At 39.7% G+C, this 15,559-nt stretch overlaps 1 protein-coding gene across 2 annotated transcripts in view; it reads left to right on the plus strand.

Annotated features, from left to right (window-relative positions):
• The window catches only part of EIF2AK2 (eukaryotic translation initiation factor 2 alpha kinase 2), a 53,699-nt gene extending 38,563 nt beyond the window's left edge, over nt 1-15,136 (plus strand). For both annotated transcript variants that reach the window (XM_063124266.1, XM_063124265.1), the window contains 6 exons: nt 340-471; nt 3,818-4,001; nt 5,652-5,786; nt 6,501-6,599; nt 9,713-9,775; nt 9,877-15,136. In XM_063124266.1, the coding sequence (XP_062980336.1) occupies nt 340-471; nt 3,818-4,001; nt 5,652-5,786; nt 6,501-6,599; nt 9,713-9,775; nt 9,877-9,984 (721 nt within the window). In that variant the 3' untranslated portion in view covers nt 9,985-15,136. The remainder of the gene's footprint in view (nt 1-339; nt 472-3,817; nt 4,002-5,651; nt 5,787-6,500; nt 6,600-9,712; nt 9,776-9,876) is intronic.
• The last annotated feature ends 423 nt before the right edge of the window (nt 15,137-15,559 follow it).

Here is a 15,559-nt window from a genome sequence, read left to right on the forward strand (position 1 = left end):
AATACAAGTTTTTCTTTGAACAGTTTATGCCATTTTTGTATGCTAGAGTAGTTTCTGGCCAAGACCCTTTTCAATATCCACAGGAAAATGCAGAAGCATTGTCAGTACTTCAGACTTTAACCTAATGTTTCTGACATAGTTTCTGGACACCTGTTTACAGGATTCCAAATTGGAAACCTAATTTTAGAAATAACGATCTAATAACATCCCCATTCCTTTTTATGGTGAATTGTGTATGTTAACTAACCCTATAAACAATTGAGTCTGGAAATAACTGTTGTTTATGTAAGGTAGTTTTTCTGAATATTTGTAACAATTTTTTTAATCTCCCACGACCAGCGGAGAAGAAAAAGAATCAGAAAAAGAAGTAAAAGCTTTAAAAATACTTGTCCATGAAAACATTGTTCGGTATTACAATTGTTGGATTGGGAAAGACAATCTTCCATCAGATGATAGCACAAATGATAACAGGTAATTCCACTGCTTAATTAGTAGGTCTCTAAGGTGCCATGTGTAATAATTGTTCTTTGTGTCAACGTTCCATTCCGATATTGCTAAGCAAATTTCTGTCTTTATCACCACTGTTAAGACATAGATACGTTAAGCCCATGTATCTATTCACTGACTATGTGTTTTGGTTAGTGAAGGTGCAAGTCTTTGCAATATCAGGCCTTGGATATTAATCCACCATCTGTGTAGCACACATGGTCTTGGACATTTAATATAGAAGGGAGTGACAATGTAGCACTGGAAATAAGAAACTGTTCCAAGGTTGCATCATGGTGGTCACGGCAGAGATACAGCAGTGCATAAACGGGAAGGTGTCATTTGCTTGTAGCCATGTAGCTGCCACTTACCCTTCGTGCAATCCCATATGCCCGGAGGCTGTTTTTGAATGGTGCCATCATGCAAGTGGCCCCATCTTCTCTACACCCCACCCCCCAGCAGTTTCTACTGCCATATTTTAATGAAAAAATGTACTTTCGACCCTGGCCTGGTCCAGATTACTATCTCTTCACCTACTGAAACAGAATATGCATAAGCTTTCTGTCTACACTCACAGCCCCTTCATTCAAAAGAGCAATTAAATCAGGAAGTCTCTAACCATAGTTTCCCATTTTATTTGAAATGGGAAACTATGGTTACCAACTTCAAAAAAAGCCAGGATCTTAAACAATGACTTGAAGTTGATTTAAAATTCTGACTTGCTCTGAAGTTGGTAACCATAGTTTCCTGGTCCAGACAAAACATGTATGTGTATTCCTGATTTGTTGTATATTTGGCACCAAGTGAAGACCTTTTTATTTAATGCCCAAGCTTTTTACTCCTTCAGTTGTAAAAATTGTGTTACTGCATTTTAGATCTTTGCACTGGTGCTAGCTTTTCTCTTGGTTTTTACCTTGGTTTTATTCTATTTTAAAATGAAGAGTTTTATATTACAGTTTCTGGTGTTACTATATTTTATGGTTTTATGGTTTATTTTGTGAATCGCCCAGAGAACATTGACTAATAGATGTAATAGAAATGTAATAAAATAAATAAATATTCCTCATAGGTTAGCAATCCTGTAATTTTGATACTTTTTGACCGGTCACCCTCTCTGGACATTAAAAAAAATGATTGTGGCTCACCCTGAGGCTTGAAAACATTGCAATTTCCCTGCTTTAAAAAGGTCAACAAATAAGTACTGAATAATACTGATCTACAGCCTCTAAAACTATTATTTCACACTTCCTTTGAGCTGTGTCAATAATATGCTTATTGCCACAATTTCATTGACAGTGATTCACATTTAAGGGTGCAATCCTATGTGTCCTCACTGCTTCAAAGCCCATTCCAAGATGCCTTTGTCCTGCTGATCTGAAGATGGCAGAGCAGGAGGAGTGGCAGAGGTGATCTTAGCTGCCCAGTCCAGTATTCATTGCAATGGATAAATAAAAATCCATATATGTATATTAAGAAAATGGATTTTTAAAGAAATGTTTTAACATTTTGTGGGTACCTGCAAGCATCGCATTGGAGAGCCATGCTATAGGTTAATCATGTGTTAAAAAACCCACAGCTATTCTACAATTAATAGGTCAACTGTGGGTTGTTCAACCTACAATTAATCCACATCCAGGTTCAGGCATCATGTTATAACCTCAGATCGTCGCAAGTGCAGTGGCAAATCGTGGGTTGATTATCTCACAATTTGCCACCATTACGTGTGAACAGGGCCAATGAATTCTGACTTGGCACAAAATGTGCTTTCTTGTGTGACCTACTTTTTGTGAATCACTGCTATAGCTGCTTTCTGTAGAGGCAGGGAACTCCATCTGTGTGCTGAACCCTGCCTGTTATGTCCATTCACCACAAGTCACCCTCCTCCCACTTTCATTCTGTCCTCACGTCCTTTATGTAGCTAGGAATAATTTTACCAATGAGAAGGGGATGATAATACTTACTGGCCTACTCTACAAGGCCATAGTAAAGATCTCCAAAATTATGCACACACACTTCAGCTTTATTCGTTGATTTCAGTGCACTGGTTTCCCCCTCAAAGGCTTCATTGGTTTGTTAAAATACCACTTTATGCTAAAATAAGCAGTTTGGTAGAATTCCCTGTTTAGGAACTGAACTGAAACTGAAACTGAAACTCAGTTCCGTGTTTAGGAACTGAAACTCAATCCAGACAAGACTGAGATGCTGCTGGTGAATGGTTCCTCTGATCGGATGGGGGGTGTTCAACCGGTTCTGGATGGGGTTGCACTCCCCCTGAAGGAGCAGGTTCGTAGCTTGAGGGTTCTCCTAGAACCATCTTTGTCACTTGAGGCACAGGTGGCCTCGGTGGCACGGAGTGCCTTCTACCAACTTCGGTTGGTGGCCCAGCTATGCCCCTATCTGAACAGGGATAACCTAGCTTCAGTTGTCCATACTTTGGTAACTTCCAAATTAGATTACTGCAACGCCCTCTACATGGGGCAGCCTTTGAAGACGGTCCGGAAACTGCAGCTTGTGCAAAATGCGGCAGCCAAATTGATAGCTGGAACAGGAAGATTTGAGCATATAACACTGATTCTGGCCCGCTTGCATTGGCTGCCTATATGTTTCCGAGCCCAATTCAAGGTGCTGGTTTTAACCTATAAAGCCCTACATGGCTTGGGACCACAATACCTGATGGAACGCCTCTCCCGACATGAACCTACCCGTACACTGCGCTCAACATCTAAGGTCCTCCTCCGAGTGCCTACTCCGAGGGAAGCTCGGAGGATGGCAACAAGGGAGAGGGCCTTCTCAGTGGTTGCCCCCCGACTGTGGAATGATCTTCCCGATAAGGCTCGCCTGGCGCCAACATTGTTATCTTTTCGGCGCCAGGTCAAGACCTTTCTCTTCTCCCAGGCATTTTAACAGCATTTTAACAGCATTTAATAACGTTAAGTTTGTTTTAATGGACCCCAGAATTGTTGTTTTAAATGAATACTGTTGTTGTTTTTATACTGTTTTTATGTTTTTTAATTTTTTTGTATACTTTTAATGTTTACTATTTTTAATTGTTGTAAACTGCCCAGAGAGCTTCGGCTGGGGGGGCGGTATATAAATGTAATAAAATAAAATAAATAAATAAATAAATAAATAAATAAATAAATAAACTGTTGGTTTTGCCTGTTAGTTCAGAGCCCAATTCAAAGCACATTTATAGCTGCAGTTGTCTTACCTGTAGCTGAACTCATCTGTAGGTAAACTCTGTTGTTAGATGTGTCAGCCTGTTGTTTCCAGTATTAATTTCTAGGAAGGATTTTTATTGTAATCTATTTCTATTTTAAATCATTAACAGGAATGCCAGCCAGTGTAACTGCCTCTTCATAATGACAGATTATTGTGAGAAGGGAACACTAAAAGATTGGCTTCCTCAAGAAAGCAGTAAAGGCTATGAAGATGATGCCCTAATAAAATTCCAGCAAATAGTGAAAGGGGTGGAGTTTATTCATAAAGAAAATTTAATTCATAGAGATCTCAAGGTATTTGGTCTAAATTACCATTTCAATTTTGAAATGCAAATGTCAAACAGAGGTGGGTTGCTATGAATATTCTCATTGAAAGGTTCTGCTAATCCTATCCCAGAGATTCAGGATATGTATCACTAGTACATAAGAATGCACATAAAATATTCAGTATCTTAATAAGACTATGACTGAATCACTCAGATTCTTGTCTCTCAGAGTCTAAATTCTGACTCCATTCCCTTGTTGCCATAACCTTGCTAAGCAAAAAAGTTGTTGCCACAACCTTGTCCTGCAACTTGTCTTTGACCTTGTATTGTGTTTTCACCCAAGGTCAAGGACAGTGATGGCCCAAGATGTTTTGCTGCCTGAGGTGTAGTTCAAATAGTGGCCCCTTCACCCTCAGGAAGGGCAACACTTTATAAAGTCTTATTGCATCATTCATTATTCATACATCAATTCTGCTTTTGTTTATTCTCTCTCTCTCTCTCTCACACACACACACACACTACGGGCCCAATTTGGTTTTGATATATATATATATATTTACAGTGGGGTGGGGGACAGTGGTGTGTGTGTGTAAAGTCTGAGACTGAAGAAGTGGTTGTTTAGGAGATGTGATAATGCCAGCAAGACCCTAGTTTAGGTAACCATCATTCTCAAAAGTGTATTGAAATGAAATACTCAAAATATTGCAGTCTTCAATCAGTGTAAATACATATCCCGGTTTGTGGATGAAATTTTATTAAGTGAACTAAAAAAGGTTCACAGCAAAGAATTTTTTAATTGTAAATTAATTGAAACTCCAATAAAGCTGAAAACTTCATCCGTTACCTTATTTGTTCTCGCCAAATTTATAAGTTGTATGATTTTCACGTGGAGGCAATTTCAGACTAAGACCTCTGCATAACACCTTCAGTTTAAAACTGACACCTCCCCACCTATTGCTATGGCAATGTATTTTGAAATCGACCCAGTTCTGTGTCTTTCTTGCAACGATTTAATTAATGTGTTTGTATCAAAATCCTAAAATTTTTGACTGAGCTTGCTGCACAAGCCAAACATTGTATTCACCAGATTGCTTCTCCAGCCAAGCCACACCTGGTTGGCTTTTTCTGTTGAGAAAGGCAGTCAGGGAAGGAAGTGTTATGCGTCAGAGGGGTCCTAAGTCCCTTTGACCAGGTCGTGCAACACACCATCCCATCTTTCCCAATGGGAAAGGTTGGCAGGAGAGTGGATGATTGGGTACCATTGCTTGGAGGTGCTCAGAGCTTCCTCATATCTTTCCTGCTTCAGAGCAGGAAATATTGGTGGGGGAGGGGTTTCCCATTTGTTCTTGCATGGCTGGGTGCTAGTCATGGTCAGCAGCGGTGCTACTGCACATGCCATTGTGAGTCTGGCAAGTGAGTTAATCAAAGGCTGGCTCTTCCCTTATAATTTTTATTTTTGTGATTTTAATCTGGAAACTGCTTTGAGGGACCTTTCGGGTTGTGGAAGGTGGGGAACAAATTTTCTAAAATCATATAAGAAACTGAGGTGATAAAGACTCTGCAGAATTACTATATCATTAAATTGTCCCACTCTGACTCAAGACAAACATTAGCAACATGTGCTTCTGAACAGAGGGTGGCTGTTTTGACTACGGTTTTTCTTCTTTTGCATTTATAGCCTCTAAATATATTCATATCTAAAGACGATAAAATAAAAATAGGTGATTTTGGCCTGGTAACAACAGGTGTAGATGACCATTTGATGCAACGGACACAAGGGAAAGGAACGGTTTCCTACATGGCTCCTGAACAGGTAATTATTTTTAATAACTGATCCATGTCTGCATTAACACTTTTCTAGGGCAGTTGTTCATTTGCTTTATGTAGACGTGTACCCACCCAGTGTGATCTGCACTATAATGTGGTTCCAGATAAGAATCTCAAAATAGCAGACCAGCAAAATAGTTGGTCTTATCACATACCTAAGGCCTGCTTGGCACAAAAGCTATGAAAAACTTGCTTGAGGTTCTCTGGATAAACTTTCTAATGCTGAGGATTAAATTGTATTGGGTTTTTTTCTTATTAATTATCCCATTCTTCCTTCCTTTAAGAGCCTCAGGGTTTTGCATGGTTGTCTTTCATCCCCCAGTCCCCTGTCTTATCACCACTACATCTCTATAAGATAGGTTAGGATGGAAGGGGGGGGGGGGAGTGATGGGTCCACGGTCATTCAATGAGCTTAATGGCTGAATGGGAATTTGAAGCACTTGTTTCAAAAAGAGCCAGTTAGCCTGATCCTGTAGTCAGTTTTTAGAGGAAAATGCCAACATGTACTTTTGGAGTTCATAAGGCTTTTGCAGTTAAGCTCTATGAACACACGTTCTTCACACAGACAAAGTAATCTCAGCTTGTTGGCATCAGATATGAGGGTCTTGGCAGGGTAGCTCACGTACACTTATTTCTGTTAAAATATGTTCTGAAGATGAAAGACTGCAGCCCTAACATGCTTGTGTCATACTGTCCTCAGATGGGGAGATTTTACGGAAAGGAAGTGGATATCTTTCCATTGGGATTAATTTTATTTGAAATGCTTTACCTGTTTAAAACCGGACATGAAAGAAGAGAGGTAAATAATCCAAAAGCGCACTCTCATTTTTGTGGATACATGTTTCTTATTATAAATGCATAGAAAATATTATGTATGTGCAGGCCCCAAACACATGCAGTAGGGAGGATGGGGGATTTTAATATGCATGTTTGCTAATGAAAAAAGCAGGCTGGAGAGACCTCTTGAAGCTGCTTCCTTCCCAGGCGGTGCTATAGCGGCAGATATTTTCAGGGGACAGTTTGTTGGGAGGAGCAGACAACTGCCTACCCTCATCAGTTGACCACTGAACACACAGGAAGTGTATGACTCTTCCACATACAGAAGGGCATACACTTCTGTTTCAGCACTGCTGTGAGCAGCACCAGGACAGCTGTCCCAATTGGAGCACTGGATGCTGTTTCCCTGCCATACGAATGGTGAGGGGGTGGGAATAGGAGGCTTTAGCCCCCCGCCCCTCTATCTGATACCACGTTGCCCGTTGGGCTTGAAGAGGCTGCCCACTGCTGCACTAAACTAAAACATATACATTCAGATACTGTGCTTATAGTGACTAGCTTTAAAACCCATCATATTTGATGGGCAATGGGAAGTGGTGCTTTTGAGAAGGTTGTGGGGATAGTTATAATGTACAAAATCACATATTAAGCATAAGTGTACATAGGGATGACCATATGAAAAGGAGGACAGGGCTCCTGTATCTTTAACAGTTGTATTGAAAAGGAAATTTCAGCAGGTGTCATTTGTATATATGGGGAACCTGGTGAAATTCCCTCTTCATCATAACAGTTAAAGCTGCAGGTGCCCTGCCCTCTTTTAAATCTGATCACTCTAGTATAGCTCCTGCACTTTAACTGTTGTGAAGAAGAGGGAATTTCACCAGGTTCTCCATATATACAAATAACACCTGCCGAAATTCCCCTTTCTATGCAACTGTTAAAGATACAGGAGCCCTATCCTCCTTGTCATATGATCATCCTATAGATAGATAGATATATGTGTGTGTGTGTGTGTGTGTGTGTGTGTGTGTGTGTGTGTGTGTGTATATATATATATATACATACATACAATCCTGAAGTGAATATATATGAGAAAGGTTCATAAATATGATATAATAGCAATAATATTCAATAACTGAACAAAGCAGAATGTGTTTTTTTCAGTAACTGAGCAAAACAGCATTACAGGCCTCAGGTTTCATTTTGCAGTCGCTTCCTCAACTGGTTCTACCATCCCAGTGCTTATGCCATGGGAGAAAGGAGAGGAAATGTTTGATTCGTTCCTCAGTCGCAAAGGAAGATTTTCTTGACCTCCAAAAAATGATTGACTTGGGTCCCAAAACTTCAAAAATGCGCAGAGCTTCAAGGATGCTCAAAACATTCACCATCCTTGAAGCTCTGTGTGTTTTTGCCTGGGACCAAAGCCATTGAGTGAATGACCTGAGTGAGTCTATATAAAATAGAATGTGGATATGTTGAACCTCAGTTGAATCTCCTTACCTGCCTTTTTGTTTCCACTATGGACCTTGGAACGCGATCACAAACTTTATTTTTACGCAAGGCCGCCTCTACGATATTCAGCCCAGCATATTGATATCCCCTTCTTGTCAACGCCCTTGCTTTCCTTGTTAGCAAACACCTCTTTTCAGGTTCCCTCATTTTTATACTGAAGTAAGTACATCTGTTTGCAAAGTGACTTCTTTCCAGACACTTTTGGCTCCACCCCTTCCAACAGATTGCAAAAATAAAATAATTTCTTTTATGAATGTGGGTGTGTGTTCATAAGTTTATATATATCTATATCTACAGATATAGATATAAATTTATATATATATATATATATATATATATATATATATATAATATTTTCAGGGACTTGCGCTCTGGCGTAAGAGTACAAGACCACCTCTCTGATATTTAGCCAAGCATAACCCTGTGGTCAATGTCTTCCACTTTGGCACTTCCCTTGATAGCAAACTCCTTCCCTGAAGTAAGAGCACCTCCTGGCAAAGTGCCTTCTCTCTAGCTGCTTTTGGCTCCCCCCACCTTCATGCTTTTGCTTCCCTCCATTGCTAGGTGCCACGTAAACATAAGGGTTACAAAGCAGTGAGAGGAATTGGTGAACATACACAAATGTCATGGCAAAGAAGTTAATTGGGGTGGGAAATTGCGAAATATCAAGGCAGAGCACTAAAATGGAGTGGAAAGTCACACAAATCTCATGGCAGGACAGTAACACGGAAGGGAAAATTGTGCAAATTTTATGGCAGATAATTAAAGGAGTGTAAAATTGTGCAAATTTCCAGGCAGAGCAGTAAAATGGAGGCAGAAATTGCTGCTGCAAGCCTCTTAATGACTTCTTTTACCTCAGGCCAAATTTCTTAAACTGCTACCCTAGCCAAATACACTCACAACAAGGTTCAGTTACAGTACAGTTACAGTACAGTCTTCTTAATTCTCAACTGGCACCTCCTTAACTCATTTCCCAATTACTTGTTTTCCACCTCAATCCCCAGCCAACCAGAATTGAATTTACCTGAACCAGACCCCTTCTAACAATATTCAGAGCAATTGTCCCTCTCTCCCCGTTCAGAATATCACTGAGCAACTACTACACAGGCCTTTGACAGCAACAAAACAAGACCTCAGGCTTACTGAGATACATGGTAGCTTCACAGAGGCCACTCAAAATAAATGGAGCCTCAGCTATTGGGCGGCATAAAAATGTAATAAATATATATGACATAACAGGGTATTCCTTCACACTTGCGGTAGAAGACAACAGGATAATAAAATATATTAGACAGTTCAAACTGTTCATGGTAAATGCTGTGCTACCATAATCATCCTGGTTCCCATTTGAAAGTGGGCTCCTTTATCCTTTGTGGGTTTTTCATTCTGGTATAAATGACAATGCTGCAGAGCTGTGAGTGTTCTATTACTCTGTAGACATTAGAACCATGGAAGGAGATAGTTTTATACATGCATACTCACATCTTTTCCTATAATCCACTTACGAATATAGGAGGCATTCAGTTTCCAAAATTAGGCAGATGTTTGGCTATCTCCAAATTGCAATGTTTTACGGTGCCATCAGAAATACGGTGTCAATTAAACACACTATGATTCTTTTAGGAATGGGATAACATCAGAGATGGCAAACTTCCACGAACATTTACTGAGAAGTTTTCAAGAGAGGTAAACTGCAATAAAGCATTTTCATTCATTGTCATGTGTTTCACAAGTTGTCTTATAGCCATTGTATTTTCCCCTTTTAAACATTCTTTCTTTGTTTACAGGCATCCCTAATTAAGAAACTGCTTTTGAAAGACCCATCTCGGAGACCATTACCAGTTGATGTTTTGCGTTTTCTCAGGAAGGAGCAATATAACCCACATACATGTTAGCTAACATCTGTCAAAATTCAATAACAGCATTTCAGTCCATAGTTGGTTGTTCCTTTTGCTATTGCTAATGTCTGAAATCTCATTTGAATCAAAGTGTGGCAGGTAAGGACACAAGTGGCTTGGGCTATTTAAATCTGAAGGATGTCCTCTTCCTATATGCACGGCTGTAGCCTCTGAGATGCTCTCATGGAAGCAAAACCTGTGTGAAAAGTCAGGAAATCTGTGGCATAATAAGCATTCTCAGTGACGTCTTCAGGGTTATGGAACTTTGCTGTAGTTCAGCAAGTCCTTTTTGTTTGGACTTAACACAGCAGGCTGTGATGAAGGGAGATCTAGGATCCATTGTTTCCCTATTACAGTGAAATCTTTTTATTGCGAATCTGTTGCTCAACTTCTCTTGTCCTGTTCAGGCCTTACCTGCTTTATCTGGGTTGTGTCAAGCGTGTGTCTCCCTGGTGATTTCAAACTTCCAAATGCATACAATTTCTACCTGGTGTGAAACTGGAAGCCAGAAATGAAATCGTTTGGCCCTAAAGTTCTGCAGTGTGCATTTCTATAGGAAATGCAAGTCTTTCCCAACCTGGTGCCCTCCAGATGTATTGGACTACAACTCCCATCACCAGCAGCCAGCATGACTGGATGGGAATTGTAGTCCAGAACATCTGGAGGGCACCAGATTGGGGAAGGCGGGTGAGTCACAGAAATTTATAGTGAAGGAACTTAGCCCCAGGTTCATTTCCAGCTGCCATTTTCATACTAGATGGAAGTTGGAAGGTGCTATCGGTGATCAGATTTTGATGTATGTTTCTGGACGTTTTCAAATTATTTGTGATTTTCAAATAGCCCAAATTAACACCCTCTGGAATCAGCAGGAAAACAAATGAGTAAATGTGCACGTATTACACATGAATAAAACTGCCCTCCTAGGAATGCCAGTTGGCACTTCAGGACGAGGATATACATTTTAGAAAGAAAGTGTTGCGCCTTTATGGTGAGAGACCCTCAAATCTCTTTCTCCAAAGAATCTTTGTTGCACAGGCTCAACAGATGCCTTCACTGCTGCCATTATTTTCAAGGGTATTGCACATGGCACCATAGACAACCCCTTCATCGGTTTTATGCTCCTGAGGAACAATGGCTTGGTGGAAGACAATATTTTAGACTAGTTGAGTTGTTATCTCTGTATCCAACCGCATGGATAAGATCATGAACAAGGTTAATAAGAGTTGATTACCTGAAGCTAGGATATCTGGGCCAGTACACCTGTATGTGGAGAAACAACTCACTGAGAACTCCATATGCAGCCTTTGTTTCATTTCCAGAAAGTAGCCAAGCTAGGCTATTGCAGCAAAACCAACAAATGTATTTTGGCAGCTGTGACAAAATCACAATGCTTGCCATGTTGAGTTTGTACTTTGATGAGCTGATTTATTGTGGAGGGATTGTATAAACACGTTTTAAGGAAAAAAGCATTAGTTCTTTGAAGGGCAGGGTATTGACCAAAAGTTGAAACTGCCTGGCACGTGCTCTGGTTCGATATCTAACAAATAGTGCCCCTTTTTTATTTACTGTTCTGCGAAATTTGTGTGAGAGAAAAGTATTGGGCAGACTGTGTATTTGGTAAGGATATTGAACAGCGTTCCCTATCCTGCTGCCCTCCAGATATTTGAAATTACAAGTCCCAGCATTCCTGACAATGGGACATACTGACTTGCAATGATGGGAGTTGGAGTCCAACACCTTTGGAGGGCACCAGATTGGGGAAGGGCTGCTCTAAACAAAAAAAAGAGAAGTAGGCGGCCCTAAGTTGTTCGTCAACAGTTTTCCACAACCCCACAGTCACCTCTGCATATCCTATTCTCCATCCTGTCCTCATGGTTTTTCTGCTTTGGGAGAACGAGAATTTCACTGGCACTTCCTGCCTCCTTAGGGAGGATGTGGCATTAAAGCTTGTGAGCCTTAACTCCCAATTTCCCTGCTTTTTGGTGCTTGGTTGAAAACTGTAAAGCCTGAATGTTGTTTTGTAAACAGTAGGTTTTTTGTTTAATTATACAGTATATGTGGGGTGGGTGGGCGAAAAAATTACAAACCAGTCAGAAAATGCAGAATGTACTGACAAGTGATAATCTGCATTATTAACAGTAGTGATTCACAAAATAGTTGCTATGATAATGCAAATATCCTGGCACTAGGTAAGCCAATGAACACGTTTGTTGTTTATTTGTTCAGTCGCTTCCGACTCTTCGTGACTTCACGGACCAGCCCACGCCAGAGCTTTCTGTCGGCCATTGCCATCCCTAGCTCCCCCAAGGTTATCACGGTGTTCATGTAGTGTGATAAAAATCCTTTTTCCTTATTCAAGCTGCTTATGATAGAACTGAACCTTTTGATGAATTCTAACACACTAGTCTCTTGAGAATATTGCTATTTCTGATAGTGTTTCCAGAGTTGTAACAGGGACAGATAGTATTTTGCCAACACTAATAAAGGTCTTTCCTGATTTTGGAGCTTCTGACTTGGTCAGTTTTAGAATCTTCTTGTCCGGTTCCTCTCTCTAAATGGGTGACATTAGGTTTTAGGCATGGAAAGGGTTCCTCACATTAGAGATGTATGTATATTGTCATATCAGTTACATTTTGATCCATTTTCTCATGCTAAATTGACTTTATGGGGCAATCCAGATCTAAAAATTGGTAAGAAAATGTTTTTCTGAAGGAAATGGACAGATAAGGTAATTTTTACTTCGGATTAACTTGTGGGCACCAATGATGAGTTATTATCCTTTTCTATCCTGCATTTCAAATAGAATTTGTCAGCTATGGCTGAATGGCAATACTTTCAATTGCAGCATTTGTTAATATCTAGGTTTGGCCCTGCTGCTTTTACAGCATTAGAGAGTCCGTCATTACTGGAAGTACGTATTGAGGCTGGTCAGGCAAAATGACCCACTATTCACGTCTATAAATACTTGTTATTGATGAATAAATATGCTATACAGGGTTCTAAGCAGGAATGGAATAGGTAACTGGATTGTCCCATTGTACCTAATCAACGGATTGCTGCTTAAGCATATACACCCATAGTGTCTATGGATCTTAGACTGCACCTTATTCAACAATGTCTTCGTTGTTTTACGTTTATGGACACTGCAACATCTCTTGATGTTGCCTAATTCAGGACATTGCTGGCTGTGTGCAATGCTGTGAATGCTTCCTTGAAATACATTTTGGCAATGTCCAGTAGTTCATTTGTGGGGGGTTATTATATAGATACATTTTGTACTGGAATAGTCTTTTAATATTTACTGATGTACATAGTCTTTAAAATTATTTATCTGCTTCTTAGAAATTAATGGATTCTCCTCCCCATTTTGATTGATCAAAGACTGGTTTTACAATCTTACAAGGCTTTTAATATTGGAACAGGTGGCCTATAGGTATCCACTTTCAAATGGATACTTATTTGGATATCTGATCCACTTTTGTTGAAGCTTATTTTTTAAAAAGGAATCCCCTCCCCAATATTGCAGGACTTAATAATGCCACCCACAATCTTATTCACTTGCTTATCTTCTAATGTGCTATACATCTGTCAGCAATGCCCTTCTTCATTCCACATAGGGAAAACAGGCCAGACTCTGCAGAAAAGAAAATGGATTTTTATCACACTACATGGCTTACGTAGTGCCAGGATCCTTAGGGAACTGTTTTATGAAAGGAAGACCCCTGCTCTAACATGGGTCTTATTCCATGTGCCTCCCCCCCCCCCCGCTAAGTTTACATCTGAAATCAGTCTGCAGGCAAGTCAATGGAGCATGAACCCTAGATATGTAGAGTACAGCTTAGTCTACCCCTCTGTATATGCATGTATGTTGGAACAATATTGAATGTTGACATACACGTTAGATTTTTCTTGGAGATGGTTTTAGGTATATCAACCAGACCACTCTGAAAAAAAACATCTTGAATTCAAACAGATCTTAAGAGCAAAAAAATGTCCAAAAAGTGCTTACAGTGAAAGATGATGACTGCTGTGGTTGTAAAAGTAACATGAATGGTGGAATCTGTCTAGCCTGTGCAGCAAAGATTCTTTGGAAGGTTATTTTGAATAGCTTCGGCTGGGGGGCAGTATATAAATGTAATAAAATAAATAAATAAATAAATATCTTAAAAGATTCAACTGTGCAAAAATGCTCATGGGTAGTCCCTTTGATCCCAGTGAGGCTTCCCATCTCCATTTCAGTATGTCTTTCGGATGCTTTGCAAAATGCCTGTATGCATAAAACTTCCAACAGCAATAAGCAACTGGAAGCGAAATATTATTTTCATTAAGGGATTGTTGTAATAACTGCAATTTGGGGCCTTAAAAACAAATGCCTTGTACTTGGTCTGTGTTTTGAGTTCCACCATGCAAAGCTACAGAAAGATAGCAAATTAAATCACTCAGTCTGGATTCTTGATCAAACCTACTCTATACTAGCAAGCCATTAATTTGATTCCCCCCCCCTAAATATCTAGTGAGCACTTAATTGTGTTAAATCATTAACTTTAGAAACTTGTTAGGTATTAAGATCTTTTTTACTCAATTTTTTTTCAGTTTGGAAATTAATGTTGCTATTTTGTTTTAGTATACATTATACTACTACTTTGATGTTTAGTTGCTTTTGATGTATAGTTGTTAACCTAGTAAATTCTGTTTATAAACAAAATTGCTGCATTGCTCATTTCTTTAGGGAACATCTTTGTAGAGGAAAAATCTGCTTGCTAGTATTGTTTCCCTCTGAGAAGTCTGGCAATGCACTTCTAGTGTCTATCCTGGAAATATCTGGCGCAATCCAAAATTAATAAAGTAGATAGCAATAGTGATTATTCACTGGGACTACTTGCTGCCAAAATCAGCATTCTTAAGTATACAACTATCAGTCTGTCTGGGACAGTGGGCACATATGCAATTTTGAGTGTGTGTCATGGACACACTCATGAAATAGTTGTCATGATGTGGGATGGTGATCCTGATTGTGCTTTTTATATTGTATTTGTGTTTTTTAACTTGTTGGTTGTTTTATGATGGTTTTAATTTTTGTGAACCGCCCAGAGAGCTTCGGCTATTGGGTTGGTATAAAAATGTAATAAATAATAAATAAATAAATGGTGATGTCCTTGTCCATTTTTACAATGGCTGCCATGATGGGCACGGCCAGGTACAAAACATTATTTCCCAGAAGGCAACATGGTGAGATTAAAAGAAAATAAACTTTCCCAAGAACTAAAGTACAAGGCAGAGGTGGGAACATAGCTCAAAACACAAAATTGCTCTTTTGAACTCTGTTTTCTGCTCCAACACCATTTCACAGAAGGCAAACTGGTGGGCCTCAGAGAAGCACACACGACACAAAAAGCAGGCAAAATGCTCCACCTCTCTCGCATACACTCTTCCCATAGCTCCATAGGATGCTTCCTAAAACCCTCCGCTTACCTTTTTCTGGGAGGCTGGGCTGCAGCCACTTGCCGTTTTTATTTTCTGGTACTCACATGGGGTTGAGGCATTTATGGAAATAAAGAAAATGGTGCACCCA

Source organism: Elgaria multicarinata, chromosome 4, assembly GCF_023053635.1.
Source record: "Elgaria multicarinata webbii isolate HBS135686 ecotype San Diego chromosome 4, rElgMul1.1.pri, whole genome shotgun sequence".
Taxonomy (NCBI): Eukaryota; Metazoa; Chordata; class Lepidosauria; order Squamata; family Anguidae; genus Elgaria; species Elgaria multicarinata.